This window comes from Erythrolamprus reginae, chromosome 2 (genome assembly GCF_031021105.1).
Source record: "Erythrolamprus reginae isolate rEryReg1 chromosome 2, rEryReg1.hap1, whole genome shotgun sequence".
NCBI classification, from domain to species: domain Eukaryota; kingdom Metazoa; phylum Chordata; class Lepidosauria; order Squamata; family Dipsadidae; genus Erythrolamprus; species Erythrolamprus reginae.
Window position 1 is genome coordinate 99,541,291 of NC_091951.1, and position 19,622 is coordinate 99,560,912.

At 40.9% G+C, this 19,622-nt stretch overlaps 1 protein-coding gene across 2 annotated transcripts in view; it reads left to right on the top strand.

Annotated features, from left to right (window-relative positions):
• The first annotated feature begins 4,785 nt into the window (after positions 1 to 4,785).
• ZFYVE28 (zinc finger FYVE-type containing 28) overlaps positions 4,786 to 19,622 on the top strand; it is a 44,317-nt gene continuing 29,480 nt past the window's right edge. Inside the window, exon 1 of one of the 2 annotated variants that reach the window (XM_070738841.1) lies at positions 4,786 to 5,221. In XM_070738841.1, coding sequence (XP_070594942.1) covers positions 5,180 to 5,221 — 42 coding nt within the window. In that variant the 5' untranslated portion in view covers positions 4,786 to 5,179. The remainder of the gene's footprint in view (positions 5,222 to 19,622) is intronic. The other variant, XM_070738842.1, reaches the window with a different exon arrangement.

A 19,622-nucleotide genomic window follows, 5' to 3' on the forward strand; every position in this document is an offset into this window, starting at 1 on the left:
TAGAAATGTATTCATTCTATTTGATTTAATAATCAGTTAAATCTGCAGACATTAGAAAATGTACCATTAAAATATTCTGATATTTAACTGATTGGTGTTTAACTAGAGCATACTCCCAAATACAATAAATTTCTGCCTACATTACTTTTAAAAATTAGGTTTCATTTTCTTAAATATTGAAAAAATACTGAATCTCTATCATATATAGATATAAGACAGTCATTTGCATTAACTTTTTTTTTTTTAAACCCACAATTGTGCATTGCTGATATAAGATGTAACTTTATTTTATCTTCCAGATGAAATGATGTTCTGAAAAGCTAACATTTGCTTAATGTAGCATTTGGGTACCTTCCATTTGGATAACTTTATAGAATATAACAGAATAGAATTCTTTATTGGCCAAGTGTGATTGGACACACAAGGAATTTGTCTTGGTGCATATGCTCTCAGTGTACATAAAGGAAGAGATACATTTGTCAAGAATCATGTGGTACAACACTTAATGATTGTCATAGGGGTCAAGTAAGCAATGAAGAAACAATCAATATTAATAAAAATCTTAGGATAAAGCAACAAGTTAGAGTCATACCGTCCTAAGTGGGAGGAAATGGATGATAGTAACGTTGAGAAAAATCTAGTAGAAATAGAAGTGCAGACTTAGTAAAAAGTTTGACAGTGTTGAGGAAATTATTTGCTTAGTAGAGTGATGGCGTTCAGGAAAAAACTGTTCTTGTGTCTAGTTGTCTTGATGTGCAGTGCTCTGTAGCAATGTTTTGAGGGTAGGGTAGTTTATGTCCAGGATGCAAGGGATAAGTAAATATTTTCCCCGCCCTCTTTTTGACTTGTGCAGTACAGTATACAGGTCCTCAATGGAAGGCAGATTGGCAGCAATTGTTTTTTCCGCAGTTCTGATTATCCTCTAAGTCTAAAGTCTGTGTCAGTCTTGCTGGGTTGCAGAACCAAACCAGACATTTATAGAGGTGCAGTGTTATTTCAGTGTTTTCTGCAATGTTAGGCCCAATAGTTGACTATCTGAAAGCTTTGTTTGTCCCTGGGTAATTTTAGGGTGTGTCAGATTTTTCAACTTTCAATTTCTAAACACTAGGGTTGCTCAAAAGTTGTGACATGCTTTGGGGATTGTAAAGATATTTTGGTTAGTTTAGATTAGATTTAGTTTGTTTAGATTGTAAAGATATTTGGTTAGTGTGGCTAGTTTAGATAATTTAGATGTGGTTGATAAGTAACTATATCATATCTTTTTAATGTTGTTTGTTCATTTGCATATGTAATTCTGATAGTCCTTTTGGTTTTATTTTTTATTAATGGCTACTGTTATATTCATTATTTTGTTTATCTGTTGGACCTATTCTTGTTTTATGGCTTAAAATACCTTTAATAAAATATTTAAAAAGTCATACTTTCTTGACTTACAACCTTTTCATTTAGTGACCCTCCAAAGTTAATGACTTTGAAAAAAGTGACATCACCATTTTTCATAACACCTTTGCAGCACCCTTATGGTCATGTGATTAAAATTTGGACACTTGGCAAATGGCATGAATTCATGATGTCCCAGGGTCATGTGATCACTTCGCTTGCCACCCTCTGACAAGCAAAGTCAATGAAGAAGCCAGATTTGTTCCACTGTTGCAAGAAAGATCATAAAATGGCAATGTGTAAAGACGTAAAATGTAAAACAATTGTTGTTATAAATATGACTTTAACCCAAGAGGTTAATAAATTTAATACAGATAAAATTTATTATCCAATTTAAAATGAATGTCAAATCATTTTAATACCAATAGATTCATTTTAATACCAAGAGATTTGTAATTTCTTACTGCAATCAGAACTTTTAGAAATGATATAGAATTAATCTTGAATTAATTATTTCCATTTTTATAACTCCTATACACTTAAGAGTACTTCCTGTCAGTCAAGGTTAAAAGTATCATTTTCTATAGACATCTAATTCCCTTCAATTATGGAATGCTAGAACAAATGTTAATCTTGATACCCACATTTAAACCAAAAAACGTCACACTAGGTTATGCAGGTATTTATGTCAATGTCTGGGTATCTCAGTGATGTCATCTCTAATCCTCCCTGTGGGATTATGTAAGCATCACTTCATTTATAATGATAGTATCTCTTAATCTTCTTGTCTATGACAGCAGCAACCTTTGTTTAGAAAAAGCCCATGGAAAGTGACCTCAGGGAAAAGAAGAGCATGAGGGTTGTTGTTGTTTTTTAAAAAAATTGGTATATCATCTTAAGGCCAGTTTCCCAAACTATAGCAATTGTAGATACAGGTTTATCCAAAATTCTAGATAAAACAACTGTACATTTCTTCAAGAGCAAAACCAGAGTATTTAGCAAAGAAAACTAATTTCACATTTAGATTTATGAAAATCCACCCTGCCCCTTGAATTAGGTATTAGCACATCTATGCAAGCTACAGATTTACAGCCAGTTAACTAAGGAGTAGTTCAATTCATAGTAGTAGCAGAGTGGTTGTGTTTCTAATCTCAAATAATGGTGGAAACAGCTCATCCCCGCTGTTTGTGAAACATTCATCTGGCCAGTAAATAAAATTGCCTGTGAAATCCTTAGGAAGAAATTGTATAACTACTTCAGGAATAATTATACTGTATCTGAAAATATAAATGTAGGAGAATAAAAATGTGCCAGTTCAGATTCTTTGAATTACACAATCGTAACACTCTTTCTGAAACTGGATGCTTTTTATTGGGTCACCGATACAAATTAGAGGGATGGGGGAAGGATGTGGAACTCCTAAGAAATCAGTAAGAGGTGAGTACAAGTGCACTAGAGTGCCTTCCATCCCCTGTCCTATTGCTCTCCTATATCTCCTTTGCCTTTCTTCTTCTATTCTTTCATTGATATATTTTATTCCTATATCTCTTCTTCTATTCTTTCATTGAGATATTTTATTCCTATATCTTCTCTTCTATTCTTTCTTAGATATATTTTACTATGAGTATCTCCTCTATAACCTTCATTATGTATTTTACTATGTATATACCCACTAAAACCCTCATTGTGTATTGGACAAAATCAATCAACAAAATAAACAAATAAATAAATAAACAAACTCAGGGCATGAAGGATCTGTGGACTGACCCTACATCAGCCTTTGAAGGTCTCCTGTATGGAAGTGCATAAAACTCTATAGCATTGATTGATTGATTGATTGATTGAATTTATATGCCACCCATCTCCAAGGATGGTTTAATATCTCTATTGTACCAGGATTCCACCCAGCCTTGCTGACTCTCAGAGAGGGAGCCATTCAGATTTTGTTCTCTCTGATCCTAGTTGTTGTTTGGGAGCCATTCCTTCCTGCATTCCTTCTACCAATCCTCACTAGTACCTGACCAAACACTAAGTGTGGTAGCAGCCATTGTTAATATGACCATGCCAGGAGCAGAGAATCCAAATAAAGAGGGGCTGTCAGAAGGACTGCTTGTGAGTGAGTGCATATTTAGAAGTGCCTTGGCCTCTTCCTCCTGACTGAGTATATTTTGGGTAGCATTTATAATAAAATAAAATAAAATATAAAATAATAAAATAAAATATTGGGTAGCATTTAAAATAAAAGGTGTCCCATGCTGTTCATTCCTTATAAGTATTTCTAGCTAGGCATCTCAAAGTGGGGAAATCCCCATTTTAAAAAACATCAATATAATAGAGCAGTTGAGTGCCCTGCAGTGGTCAATGAAAAAAAAAAGACAATGGGGTAATTGTTAATATTACTATGCCAGGAGCAGAGAATCCAAATAAAGAGGGGCTGGCAGAAAATTAAAATTAAATATAAAATAAAAGTAAATTAATTTTAAAATAAAATAAAATAAAATATAAAATCATAAAATAAAATATTGGGTAGCATTTAAAATAAAAGGTGTCCCATGCTCTTCCTTCCTTATCAGTATTTCTAGCTAGACATCTCAAAGTGGGAAAATCCCCATTTGAAAAATCAATACAATAGGGCAGTTGAGTGCCCTGCTCAATGTTTCATATGCAGTGGTCAATGCAAAAAAAAAAAAGACAATGGGGTTAAAAAACCTTTTCCTCCTTAAATACACAAAAACCGAGCTGAGGTAGCAGGACCGTTTAGGGGCAGCATACAAATATAATAATGATAATAATAATAATAATAATAATAATAATAATAATAATAATAATAATAATAATAATAATAATAATAATAAACGTTGAGCACGGAAGTCAGGCAACCCGTGAAGTTTGTTGGTCGAGGAGGATCCCTAGTAGCGCCTGCCTTGTTGAAGATCGCTTTCGGGACTGGACCAACGCGCATCCAACCAGCTGCCCCTTCAGATGGGCCGGACGGGACTTCAACACCGGAGGCTTTGTCTCAGTCGGCATTCGCTGCAACCTGGAGAGCTTCAGTCGGGGAAGGAAAACCCCCACAAAGAAGCCAAAGCCACCAACCACCCTTCTGGTTTTTTGCACCTGAAATGGCGGCTCTGAGGCAAGTGAATCGCCCAGCCTCTCCTTGCTGCCCAGGAATGACCCGGTCAAGGTACCGGTCAACCGCACCGTCCCGAACCACAATAGAACTGGAAAGTCTTCAAACTTGGCAACTTTAAGACTTGTGGACTTCAACTCCCAGAATTCTCCAGGCTGGAGAATTCTGGGAGTTGAAGTCCACAAGTCTTAAAGTTGCCAAGTTTGGGGACCCCTGCTAGACCCGCCCCCCGTCGCTTTAAGTTCTAACGACGCGAGGTCCATGGCGAGAGCGGAGCGGCGTCCGGCAGCCTTCTCCTCTCTGCTGCCGCCCTCTCGGGGGGGACGGGACTCCCATCTCATTCCTCCGTCCGTTTGTCCGCCGCCGCTGCACCCCCTCAACAACTTTCATCCAGGAGGGGAGTGCCCGCTCCGTCAATCAGCCGCGCGCCGGCGGCGGGGAGCCCAATCGCAACCCTTACGCGGTCACGTTCCTTTCGGGCGAAAGGTCCGCCCTCCTCTGGAAGGGGGCGTGGCCAGGCGCTATAATATCCCGGCTCCGGCTGACAAGAAGCCTAAGATGAGCGAGTTTTCTGTCGGGAGAGCGTCGAGCGCAGGTTGTTGTGCCGCGTAGAGGCGGGGGCCACTTCTTCGGGGGTTGCGCGCCCGCCGGTCCCCCCGCCCAGCCATGCTGCCCGCTGCCGTCCGAAGGTGGCTGCACAGACCCAAGGTGAGGCCGACGGTCCCGTGGAGCAGAACCCCGGGGGCGGAGGGCAGAAAGACCGAGCCCTCTTTCTGCTCCCCCGCAAACACTCCGCCCCGCTGAAGTAGGCCTGGAGTCCTCCGTCCCTTCCCCTCCCATCCGCGGAGGAGGGGGGTGTCTTTCTTCCCCTGAGCGCAACTCGCCGCTCCTCCGTTTTCTTTTTTATGAGGTGTGTGAGTGTGTGTGGGAGGAATCGAAAGACCGGGCTCCGACTTGGCGGAAGCGGACTCCTTTTGTGAAACGGGAGCTTTTTTCTTCACACACACACACCCCGAAGTCTCCGAGGACTTTCGCTCTTCCTGGGGTGGAATAATAAAGGCGGGTTTGAAGTAGTAACCGAGCGCTGCTTTTCGTTCTTTCCCCTCAGCTTTTTTCGCCGGCCACGGTGGGATTGTTGGCTGGGTGTTTTCCGTCCGTCCCCCCACGCCCCGCTTTGTCTTGGTCCGCCTCGTGCGGTTTAACGGTTTAACGTCGGCGGCGGCGGCGGTGGTGGTAAAAACCCCGGGAGCTCTTGAGGGGAAAGGCGGAGTGTGAGGAGCAGCGGTGATGTAAGCTGCGCCCGGCGGTGTGTCTGCGCTCCCTCCCCGGCGCGGTGATTGTCCCGATCTCTTTAGCGATCTCTTTGTGTTTGTTTGTTTTTGTTTCTTTCTTTCTTTCTTCTCACTCTCTCCTTCTCTTTTTCTTTCCTTCCTTCTCTCTCTCTTTCTTTCTTCTTTCTTTCTTTCCTTCCTCCCTTATTTCTTTCTATTTCTTTCTTTTTTTCTCTCTCTCCCCTTCCTTCCTTCCTTCCTTTCTTCTCTCTCTTTTCTTTCTCTCGCCCTCTCCTTCCTTCCTTCCCTTCTTCCTTCCTTCTCTCTCTCTTCTCTCTCTCTCCCCTTGCTTGCTTCCTTCTCTCTCTCTTTTCTTTCTCTCTTTCCCCCCTTTCCTTCCTTCCTTCTCTCTCTCCCTTTTCTTTCTCTCTCTTTCTCTCCCCTTCCTTCGTTCCTTCCTTCTCTCTCACTCTCCCTTTTCTTTCTTTCTCTCGCCCTCTCCTTCCTTCGTTCCTTCCTTCCTTCCGTTTAAATGAGTTGATATACTCCACTCTTCGAAGCTACTCCTTGGTTCCTCCAAAAATAGCGCGGGTGGCAATTGCGGCTCAAACTTTCTTGCCCTGTCTTGTCAACCTTGGTTGCCGTCAAGAGTGCTTCAAAAAAAGGGGGGGGATGCTTATCCTCCGTGAGTTCCGTTTCGCGGAGTTTTGAATTCGGGGACCTCGGCTATCGTAGTACGCGGGTATGTTTTGGTGTGGCTTGTTTGGTTTGAGCTGCGAGTTCGGGGATTTGGTCGCCGATGTTTCCTCGCCGTTCGCAGAGACCTCGTCAGGGCGCTTTGAAGTTGGGTGCAGTCAGTGTGCCTAAATCCTGCAGGAAGCCGTTGAAGCCAGGCTTTGTGATTCATACTTCTACGGTATCTGAGTTTCTGGTATGTTAACTAGATATGCTAGATTTTGAGCAAAAAAGGAAGGGGAAGGGCAGGGGGGGAATCCAAGTACACAATACTGTACTGTACTTTGCAACTGGCAAACAAAATTTGTACAGCTGATAAACATTCTATCAGTCAAACTTTTTTAGCCTAAATGTGTCAAAATGTTGCCTGAAAATAAAAAGTCTTACATTCTGCTTTTTGTAACCCCCCTCCCCCCAAAAAAGAGTCTCAGAATAGTTGCCTACAGAGTGAAGATTTATGCTGACTCTGGGTGGAGCTGAGAAGTTGAGGTTTGTGTGTAAATTGTCTTGCTGCATCACCTTTTTAGATGAAGGTGTGAGCGCAACAGGCTTTGCAGGGAGCAGTACCGACTATTGGTTGGTAAGAGAATGACTCCTGCTGATTTATTTTATGACTCACTTTCCACTTAGGCTTGAATTTTGCAAGATCTGAGATACTATACTATACACTTGGTAGGTCAGTAACATTTGCCATATGGTGTGTAAGCTGTAAATTGCATTGCATTTCGTGGCTTATGGTAATTTGTGCACCTGGTGTGCCACCCACCTTGCCCAGCATTATCATCTTTTCTATAGATACATCAATCTTCATATCAAAAGTATGAAGGTTTTTGTTTGTTTATTATTCGAAGTGAGCCTCCTGGCTTGATTTCTTCTCCTTCTTGGTTTTTCAGCCACTGTTTCTGATGAATCTGAAGCAATCTTCTCCTTAACTCAAGGGAGTTAATCCTCCTCTTCCAGCATAGAGCCCATCCCTCACTGAACATCATAATGGAATGCCGCTGAGTTAAATTTTGCCTTGATTGAAATATCTCTGTTTTCCATGAGTATATAACTCCCAGGGCCTCCCCACTGTTCTGTCTGGGTTCCCCCAGACCTCAACACCAACTGGAAAAAACAGCCAGACACTCTGGTAAAAGCAAAAGCACTTTATAGTTTGAAAAATAAACACAGAGAAAAACCTGTTCTTCCCAACAGGCAGGCTAGGAGACTTTACCGCAGAGTCCTGATGTCCAGACAATACAGCAAACTTCTTGCTGGCACACCCACCACTGTAGAGCATAAGACCCCCACCTTTTCCCCCCAAGGTTTCAGTATTCAAAGTCACAAACCAGAATTCCAAGACGCCAAAGATCACAGCCAGGTCCCAGGACTCCCAAAGATAATACTCCACAAGCCAGGAAGGGTGGGTCTGCCTTTTCAGCCTTTCCAGAGAGCACCACACCCAAACCCAGCTGTTGCCTCTTTAGTGCTGAAAGTACCTGGCCAATTGTCCCCTTCGTTGTGTTGCTCTTCTCTGCCGGAGATCGATTATTGCTTGTGCATTTTCCTCTAAGGAATCCAGGCTGCTTGCTGGGGAGAGCTCCCCCTCGGGGGCCTCTGGCTGTTCCCCCTCTTCCTCAGCCTGGGATTCCTCCTCCTCGTCTGCCTGCACCTCCTGTTCCTCATCCTCCCCCTCTGAGCAGGAAACCGACAGAAGATCAGCCGTTCCCTGAGGGGCCTCGGACGGAATCACAACACCCACCAATATTTTTTGTTCTTTTCTGAATTTTCTTTTGCACCATCCCTATCAATTCTGGAGCCTATAGACGTTCACAAGAAAAGTTTGCAAGAACTTTGCAAAGTTTGCAGGAGTTTGCAAGAAATGTGTAAGCAGCAAAAGCCAGGATGGTTCAGATAGTTTTTATCTGTAGACTTACCAGGAGTCACGTGGGATTTGATAGAACCTAACAGTACTGGAATCTTAAAGGTCCACCAAGAGTACAGAAAAGTGTAACATGACAGCATGATTCAATGCCAGAACCTTTTATCTTTGTATTCCTGATTTACACTCATGCTGGAATTCATATACTGTAACTAGTTATACAAGTACTGTATTGTTTGATTTAAGATAACTGAGTTTCACCAACATCAAAGGAATGAATCAGTTGAACTTCTTGTATGTGCCAACTCAATCTCTTCCCAGTTTGGTATCTTCTGGACCTGTTGGGACATCAAGTCTCTGAACTCCTCCTAGGCAGCATGCTCTAAGGAGGGTGTTGGGGAAGTTTTTTCAATACACTTGGTCTATAATTTGTTTTAGCCATGCTGTGGCTTAAGTAGAACTGTTTAATATAGCTTACTTATTCCCTCCAAACAATGTAAACAGAAGTAACATATCTCACTTTTAAAAACACACAGCTTTATCAAAAAATAAATGTGAAGTGCCTAGGGAAGAAATGAAAAAAAGAGAAATCAGCCGTAAAAGTGTTCAGCTCATTGCACCGTTGCAAAGAGGATCTTGATTTAAATCATTTTTGACTGCAAAAAGCTCAGAATACTCAGATTCCCTCTTGTGGCAGTAACATTTATTTATATAGCTATGAGAGAGTGAGTGTGAAGGGCAGAGGTTTGGCTTAAGGTCTAAAATGCATGTATAGGCACTAGTGGAATTCAAAAGTATAAATCTATTTCATGGAGGTTTCGAAGTACTCTAGCAGCACTACCAGATTCTGTAACAGCTTTGTTCCCTATGCCATCTGTCTGGCAAACTTGCAAGATTCGTTTCACTCACCATGTACATCCAAATTAGTCTGCGCTGTTTCCCCATGTCATATAATATAAGTGGGCATATGCATAATTTTGCATTTACTTATTCTGTCATGTTTATATAATATATATTGGATGTGATGACCCTTTTAGAGTTATATGCAGCAGAATTTCATTTTGATGTATGCTGATTAGTGTACATTCAAAGCGACAGTATCGTTATACTAAGTCTGTAAGATCTTTCTAAAGCTTATTGCTGCCATTAGGAAGACAGGCATGTTTTCCTGCATTAAATTGCCATATTCTCAATCTAGGTACATAGAAAAGATTAGATGCAATTGTCACAACGTGACTGTACTCCAGTAGTTCAAACATTAAAGTTTCCACTTTCTTGATTGTTCTGCAGCTTTCTGAACATTTTGTGTAATCTAGAAGAGTAAGAAATTAAAACACTCACTTTTGTGCAAAGCAAGCATGTCAATCATAGCAAAATCAGTAAGGGCTGTCCCGCACTTCAGCTTTAAGCTATTTGGTTCCCATACTTAAATATCTAGAAATGAAGCCAGCTTAAGACAGTACTTTCCAAATATGAACCCTTTTAGCCACATTTGGCTACATTTTTCGTAGTCCACTCCCCAATTGCCATATTCCAGCGACCGGTTAGGTCCCACAGAGTCGGCCTTCTCCGGGTCCCGTCGACAAAACAATGTCATCTGGCAGGCCCCGACCTGGCAGGCACAGCCTTCTCTGTGGTGGCCCCGACCCTCTCAAATCAGCTCCCTCCGGAGATTAGGATTGCCCCCACCCTCCTTGCCTTTCGCAAACTCCTTAAAACGCACCTTTGTCGTCAGGCATGGGGAAATTGATTCCCCTGGACCGTTTCGTTTTATGTATGGTTTGTATGAGATGTATGACTGCTTTTATATTAAGGGTTTTTAAACTGTTTTAATGTATTGGATTTGTATTGTTTTGTTGTTGTAAGCTGCTCCGAGTCTCCGGAGAGGGGCGGCATACAAATAATAATAATAATAATAATAATAATAATAATAATAATAATAATAATAATAACAACAACAACAACAACAGCAGCAGCAGCAGCAGCAACAACAACAACAACAACAATAATAATAACAACTTTATAAATTTTGATACAGATTTAGATTTATATTAAGATTGAAATTTTTACTCTTTATAACAATATGTATTTTACAGATAAACTTTTTACTTTTATATGAAGACTTCTACTTTGAGTGGAGCGACTGTAGCTCCATTAAGTGTTACATGTTTTGTTTGTTGTGTTTGTTGCTTTGAAAAAACCAATAAAAATATTAAAATAATAATAATAATAATAATAACAACAACAACAGCAACAGCAACAATAATAATAATATTCCCTGTTTTTTTTGGGGGGGGGGGTTGTACATCTCCCACCCATGCCAGAGAACCAGGCAGGCACAGAGCTTTTACCTTTCCATGGAGAGGCATTTGGGGATCTTATACTGTATGTGGACTTCTGTACATTGACACCCCCCCCCCCAATTTGACACCTTCCTGTTTGGGGGAAGGCATGAGCAGCAGCAGACAGGGATAGCCATGACTCTTCTTACCTGCAGAGGCCAGGGTGACTGTTTCCATGGTCTTCATTAGATTTATGACATTGGTTGGTGGTTAAACTAGGAAGCTGAAGGAAAACATCCTGGAAGAAGGCAAACCACTTCTGCATTATTAATACAGCCATATGAGCTCATCCATGAAGTCACTACAAATTATATTCTACTCAAAGAAAACAGCTTCTTTCCTCAAGACCTGTGGTCACCACTGTTTGTATGTATTGTGAGCAGCGTCCCACAGAAGCCTGCTTTGCCCAGTAACCAAAACAAGTTTGGGATCATCACAGCTCCTTCCCAAAGTCTTATCCTGATGCCAAACAGTTCAAAGGGAACTATGAAGTAGCTTCCTTCTTCCATGGTTTGCACCAAACCGAAGCCATGAGGAAGACCTTTGCAATACCAGCCCTCTCCAAATCACAGAAGTCTCAGAAGAGGTGAGGAGAAGAAGAGAGAAGAAACTTTTTGTGGATATGGGCATCCTACATTTTTAATGACCATTAGCTGAAATGATCAGATATTTTCAGTGAGGTGCAAAGCTCAGAAAGAGAGAATATAGGGAGCCCTCTACTTACGACCACAATCGAGCCCAACGTTTTGGTTGCTGAGCAAGGCAGTTGTTAAGTGAATTTTGCCCCATTTTGCAACCTTTCTTGCCACATTTGCTAAGTGAATCACTGAAGTTGTTAAGTAAATTACATGTTTTTTAAGTGAATGTGACTTCCCCATTGTCTTTGTTGTCAGAGGGCCACAAAAGGGGATCACATGACTCCAGGACACTGCAACTATCATAAATATAAGCCAGTTGCCAAGCGTCTGAATTTGGATCACATGATCCTGGGGATGCGGCAGTGGTCGTAAGTAGGAAAAATGGTCATAAATCTCTTTTTTCCATGTTGTTTTAACTTTAGACACTAAATGAACCCTTATAATTTGAGGATTAATTGTATTGTATTGCTGAGCACCTTTAGACAGATAATGTCAGTGTTCTGAGTAATGCACCCATTGAAAGCATGATTCCAAGGCAGGTAGATTATTATTATTATTATTTATTATTATTTATTAGATTTGTATGCCGCCCCTTTCCGTAGACTCGGGGCGGCTCACAACACAATAAAACAGTTCATAACAAATCTAATAATTTACAATTTAAAATATTTTTAAAAACCCATTATTAAGCAGACATATGTACAAACATACCATACATAAATTGTATAGGCCCGGGGGAGATATCTCAGTTCCCCCATGCCTGACGACAAAGGTGGGTTTTAAGGAGTTTGCAAAAGGCGAGGAGGGTAGGGGCAGTTCTAATTTCTGGGGGGAGCTGATTCCAGAGAGTTGGGGCCGCCACAGAGAAGGCTCTTCCCCTGGGGCCTGCCAACCGACATTGTTTAGATTCCTCAAAGGATATGTTTATTGGATACATCATATCGGCATAGCCGATGAAACCCATCTCTGACCGTTCCTGTGGTTTTCATCTAATTAAAAGAATCAAACTCTGCCCTCCCAGGCATTACCGGTCACATTGTCCAATGAAGATGGAAAGCAGCCTCTTTCAACGGCCATCTTTTTCAGTGACCTTGGGTCCCACAAGAAAGCATTTTGTTTTGACTGAAGCCTAACTATCTACTTCCACCATCCCTTCCCCGTCTCTGGCTTTGTGGCAACTATGGGGCAGCACAAGATGGCTTCAGCCAGTTTCACTCCAGAGTTGACAAAGACCTTCAGGTTTTCTGGCGATCTTTTCAGAATTTCATTATCGTGGGCCTCCTCTATAAATATCCTGAGCTGAGCCAATAATTTTTATAAGTTGTGTAACACTTTTAGCTTGGTTTTAAACTCATAATGTCATCAAAAGGTTAAAATAAAGTTTGCTTAACAAGGAGCACTTTCTGAAAATAATTGATTTAACCTTTCAGCTCTTTGCAATAAAAGGATCCCTCAGTAGCTTTTCCTTTGAATTGATTCCAGGGTTAAATAATTACATACTAACCCTTGTTCTTTATCCAGTCTCCCTCAAACATTACTCCAAGTATATGTTGAATGGCATCTGACCCTTTTCTAATGTTCTTAGATTTAATGTTAATAATTATCTATGATATTCAACCCATAGGAATGTCTGGATACAAATATTTTCAACATAGTATGTCTAATAATTTTGTTGAGTATAAATACCAGGAACGGAAACTAGCTCACGATTGTGATGTCTGGATGAAGTAAAATTGCTAAAAGGCCATTTTCATATAGCTTAGTACTGAACTTTGGTAGCTTATTATGTATGTATGTATGTATGTATGTATGTATGTATGTATGGATGGATGGATGGATGGATGGATTGATTGATTGTATTTCTATGCTGCCCAACTCTTGAAAGACTCTGGGCGGCTTACAACAGGATATAAAATATATTTTAAAACGTCATAAAATATTAAGAAAAAACACATACATGCATATAATTCAAGGCCGAACCTCGTAAAATTGTGAGATCAATGGCCCCAAGCCTGCTGGAAAAGCTAAGTCTTCAATGCTTTCCGGAAGGTCAATAGAATGGGTGCAGTCCAGATCTCAGGGGGTAGTTGGTTCCAGAGAGCCAGGTCAGCCACAGAGAATGCCCTTCCCTGCGGACCCACCAGTCAACAGTGTTTAGCTGACAGGACCTGAAGGAGACCAGCTCTGTGGGATCTTACCGGTTGCTAGGAACTATGAGGTAGAAGGCAGTCTTGGAGATAACCTGGCCCTTAACCATGTAGGCCTTTAAAGGTAATAACCAACACCTTGAATTGAGCCCGGAGACCAATACGGAGCCACTGCAGCTTGCAGAGGATTGGTGTAATGTGAGTACAGTATACCTAAATGCACCCACAACCACTCGTGCAACTGCATTCTGGACCAAAAGTTCTTCAGGGGTAGCCCCACGTAGCGCCTTGCAATAATCTAACCATGAGGTGATAAGGGCATGAGTGACTATGCGGAAAGCCTCCTGATCCAAGTAGGGTCGCAATTGGTGCACCAGACGAACTCGTGCAAAGGTCCCCTTAGCTGTAGCTGTTAGATGTTAGTCTAATCTTAGCTGTGGGTCTAGGAGGACACCCAAATTGTGGACCCATTCTGAAGGAGACAATTCCCCACCCTCACCACCCAAGGAGGGACAGTCGATACAGTCTTTAGGAGGCAGTACCCACAGCCACTCGGTCTTGTCCTGGTTAAGTCTGAGCCAGTTGACACCATAAAGACCCTCACACCTTCCAGGCACTGGCACATCACATCCACTTCTTCACTGAACCGATGTGGGATGGAGATATACAACTGGGTATCATCAGCATATTGCTGATACCTCACCCCAAAACGTCAGATGACCTCACCCAGTGAACATAAGAGCATAAGAACATAAGAAGAGCCATGCTGAATCAGGCCAAAGCCCATCGCGTCCAGCATTCTGTGTCACACAGTGGCCCACCAATTGTACATGGGGATCAGTGTTTTCATGTAGGTATTAAATAGGAAGGGAGAGAGGTCCGAGCCCTGAGGCACCCCACAAACAAGGGGTCTAGGAGTCGACCTTTGTCCTCCTGCCAACACCAACTATGAACAACCAGAGAGATAGGAGGAAAACTGCCACAGCATAGTGCCTCCCATCCCTATCTCCCTTAGTCATCCTAGAAGGATACCATGGTCAATGACATTGAAAGCCGCTGAGAGGTCAAGTAGCACCAAGATAGACAGATGACCCCCATCTCCGGTTTGCCAGAGATTATCCATCAGCGTGACCAAAGCAGTTTCCATTCTATAGCCAGGTCTGAAACCAGATTGAGAAGGGTAATCCGTTTCATCCCATCACCATAGGAGTTGAAGTGCCACCACTTTCCCTTCAAACTTTCCCACAAAGGGAAGGTTGAAGACCGGATGGATGTTCTTTAATTCTGTTGGATCCAGGGAAGGCTTCTTGAAGAGGGGTCTCACTACCACGTCCTTTTAAAAATGTGGGAAGGACCCCTCACTCAAGGATGCGTTAACTAAAGCCTGAAACCAGCCTCATGTCATCTCCCTGCTGGCTGAAACCAGCTAGGAGGGGCACAGGTCCAACAAACAAGTGGAGGAACTCATTGCTCTCACAGCCTTGTCTACTTCCTCAGGAGTCACAGGCTCAAATTTATTCCATATGTATTAGGACTAAAACCCGCCCCTGTCATCTTGGTTGGAATTGCCCAATCGGAGTCCAGGTTTGTCTGAATCTGAGTGATTGTATCCGATAGAGGTGGCTTGAGAAGGTAGTCTATAGGAAGTGAATTAACAGAAAGAAGACATCACCCTGATATGGACTACGGTTAGGACCCATAATCGTGGTTTGCCAGTGAAATATGTCCTTTCCAACAGGGCCTGCAGAATACAGAACTAATTTCCTCCAATGGAGGGAGAACAGGCAGGCTCAGAAGGGAGAAACAAACAGACTCCGCCACAGGCAAACAGTTATTTTTGTGTTTCTTCTTTAATTCTTCCACAAGTCCACCAAAATCCCCAAGCTGCCCTGGGCTACTCTGAAGTTACTCATGAAACGGCAGGGGGGTCACAGAGATGCAGCTGATAACACAGGGATAAAGCTTCTCTGCTCATCCGCTGCTCCCCACTGGTTCCCGGCTTGTAAGGAAGCCAGGTTTAGGTGGAGTCGGCAGAGCTTATAGGAAACTTTTACAATTTTGCAAACTGTGTAAGATTCTAAACATAGTCTCTTGCTATTAATTTTCCTGCGTCATTATTTTTCTCAAGGGAAAGTAACTTTTTAATGTTTTTATTAATAAAATTAAAAAAGAAAAATATACTAAATTATAAAAAGATGCAAAACTAAAAAAAATTATAAAAATGTATATTTAAATTTATCAATAAACTGAGGCCATAATTTGTTACAATCATCCATGGTTGATCCACATTAATCCTGCAAACCATTGAATAGTTGGAAGTGCATGAGTGGAGAAAAGGAACTTGTTTCGAAAGTATTTAGACTACTTTCACATATGCCAAGTCATGGTTTCATTCATGATGATTAGTATAAATGTAATTGTGACTTATGTAATAATCAAATAAACCAGAACTATAAACGATAGTTTGTGAACCACAAGGGGCTAGGTGCACACAACAAGTTTAAGCCAAACTGAAGCTAATCATGTGCAGATTCTTAGTATTTGGATGCTGTTGTCTGATGATGTACAGATGGGGACACTGAAGGGTGATGTAATTATACTAGTTAGCCAAAAGATTCTGATCATCACACCACAGGCCCAACTTCCTGTGTTCAGTCATAAGAATGAATGTGTGTAATTCAAATTATTCAAGAAATAGTATCGAGGCTGTATTGGTCAAACTGACAGTCTTGTTATACAGGTCAGTGTAAAATCAGGTCTGATTGCCGGTACGTCACGTGTGGTTATTACCCTTTTCCTAAAAGAGATTATAACAAGTACAGTATAAAGAAAGTTATTGCTGTTATTGAATAAGCACCATTTTAGGTTTTTACCTGTGTAGGTTTTTATCTGTGCAGGGGTGGGTTCCCGCTGGTTCGGACTGGATTGCCCGAATGGGTTGCAACCCACCTGTGACATCACGATGGCGTCATAGATCCGGTTCAGTTGATGCTGGTCCGTAAACGCCACCATCTTTTGGGGAATTTTTTCAGAATTTTTTACTGTTTTGAAGTCTTTTCAGCTGCTGCTGCTTAAAAAAGGACTCTCCCGCCCTCCACCGGGTTTATACCTACCTTTATTTCTTTGCCTGAAGCACAGCTGGTCAGTTCCTCAGCTGTGTTTCAGGCTGATTATAGCTACTGAACACGCACAGAAGCAGCGCGAAATGTGATGCGAACCAATGGGACCTACCCCTGTGTAAGAGATACAGAGAGATATAAAAGATCAGAATACAGAAACAAGCTCATAGAGGAGCAAAGAGTCAATATCAAGACCAAAACTTTACAACGTTCTTAGAACCAAAATAGGTGCTACTTTAGTTGCTTTAAAGTTAGAATTGAATATTTGAAATTGAATTGGTTGATCATGTGCCATCAAATCAAATGTTGACTCTTAGTGATCATATAGATGGTTTTTCTCCCCGATATTCTGTTCCTCACCTTGGTCCTTCAGGTTTTCAGATGTGCATCTATTGCTGCTGTAATTGGGTCTTGTTGCTGGTCATCCTCTTCTTCTCTTTCCTTCTCTCTTTTCCCAGCGTTATATACACTTCTCCAGAGAGTGGATTTTTCACATAATGTGCCCAAGGAGGATAATTTGAGCCTAGTCCTTTGAGACTAAGTGAGAAGTGAGAAGAGAACTCTGGGTTGATTTCTTTGATCATCCATTTGTTAGTTTCCTTGGCTGTCCATTCTAAAACCCATTGTCCATTCCAATACCAAGATTCAAACGTGTAAATATTCTTTCTATCCATCTTCAAAGTCCTAAACTCACTTCCATAGAGTGTCACAATATCTCAATGTTTTGAGATTGATATTTTAATATTACCTGCACTACAGTATTCTGATATTTGTACATATTAGGTGCTTCACGGCACCTAAATTGTATTTATTTATTAGGTTTGTACGTCTCTTCCAAGGTTTTCATTAATATTTGACCAAGTCCTGGTCTTCAGAGTACAGTATTTCCTAATGATTGATTCCTTTACTATTGAAAGGTGGAAGCTATCTACCTCTTTTATATCTTAATTTGTCAATTCTAAGACTGCTTTCTTATCATCGTCTTTATATTTAATCTTATTCATTGTGCTCTTTGACTTTCAGTAGGGTTGCAAATTGTTTGCATTTCAGTAATCAGAATATTGCTATCAGCATAGCGCATGTTCCTTCCTCCATTTTAAATGTGCTTATCATCTTCCAATTCAGGTTCCCTCAATACTGTATATATTCAACACACAAATACAGAACGTACTGTACAACCTTGTATCTGCCATCCTGGAACCGGTCCGTTTCTCCATGTTCTATTCAGACTGTGGCCTACAAATCTATGTATAGGTTTTGCATTAGGAGAGTGTGATATTCCGGGCTTCACATTTTTCTAAGCACATTCCACAGCTTTGCTTGACCAACAGATTAAAGGTCTTTCTATAATGAACGAAGCACATATTGGCTTCTAATTTTTTTTGTATTCATGTTTCAAACATTTATTCCCTAAACGTAATCTGACTACATTTGTATGCCATCTGGATTTTTGGCAGATTTGTCCTCCGAGATTTCTGTTTTAACTGCTGGACGTTTCATTAACAAACTGGGTAACATCTTCACCGGAGTCTGCATCTGGACTTTTTCAACAGGTTAGGGTCCCATGTAAAATATATTCTGGTAGTTAAACAGAATATCAACCAACTAGAATATCTACTGAATCTCTATGGCCAGCTAAAGACCACAGTGAAGAATTAATGAACTAACACTGCATAATTAAACAGTGACTTAAATAGAACTAAGCCTTCATCTAGAATGCATTAAATCCCCCCTTTCTGGCCAAATTACTGCTTTAAGTTCCTCTGCCTTGTCTGAGTTCAGCTTCAATTTACTGGTTTGTGTTCAGTCTACAGAGTATTCCTGCAACTTTGCATGATTTTAAGTAAGATAAATGGAGTTGTGAGCCGTCAGTACTTCTCTGTTCCAAGACAACTTCTCTCAGAGTCAGGTCACCCTTTAGAATACTGCTTTGGTGCTGAAAGACGTTAAAAATATATTGGTTAATGAATAGGGTCAAATTTCTCTTGTCATGCCAGAACAGGCCACATATTAAACTGAAGATATTTCAGTGAAGAAAAAATGAGGAATCAATTTATAATAGATTCAGAAAATCCCAATCTTCTAAAGTTATCTTCATTAGCAATGATGCAACACATACACGTCTTTTCAAAAATATATGTTTTTGTATTTGGATGATGGCCTAGTTTAAATCAGGATCCTAAGATATTATTCCCACCTACATAGACACATTTATAACCTTAGGAAACTAGCCAGTCTACACATTCCCATTTTGTTGCAACGATTGAGGAGAAATGTTAGGTGGGCCTCAGGAACTGCAACCTTTCCAACCACATCCATTTCAGAGGCACTGAAACTAAAGCTGCATTCATTGGACAATTCATTTGTGAGTGTTATCCCCAAAATGTTTAAAACCATATGTGAAGTTCTAATTAAATCTGCCCCAAAATTTAACTTTTCATCAACAATCCTGTTTAAGAAGAGCCCAAAAAAGTTTTGTTGGAATAGGCTAAGTATGGAGATGTAATCCCTCTTGGAGTCTTATGAGGTCTTTTAACATCTTTCTGATTGGAGTCTTTGGCTAAGAACGGCTACATCCCTTACTTGATTTTTTTTATTATGGAATCTAATATCTTTTTGGGAGCCGACTTTATAATCAACAAAACCAAATTACTATTCTCACAGTTTTGGGGGGATGGGGAGTAAACAGTTTGTGACTCATAACAGATTTTAGCTTGCAAGGAGTAAGGCTATGTAAAAATCCTAACGGGAGTGCAGTCAGGCTCAGCTTTAGTTTAGATGTTTGACTTTTCAACCTGTACCATTTCTCTGGGTTTTTATTTAATGATTATGTGAATTCAAGGGGTGCCATAAATGAGTAGAAATAGCTGCCTAGTGATTGCTACAAGTGTAGCGTTTGTATTTCTGAGAGCATTCTTTCTTTTTTTTTTTTGGTTAAAGTTTCCTGCCTTCCCAAGCATGTGGTATGGCTTTATACCAAAGGGTTGGGCACA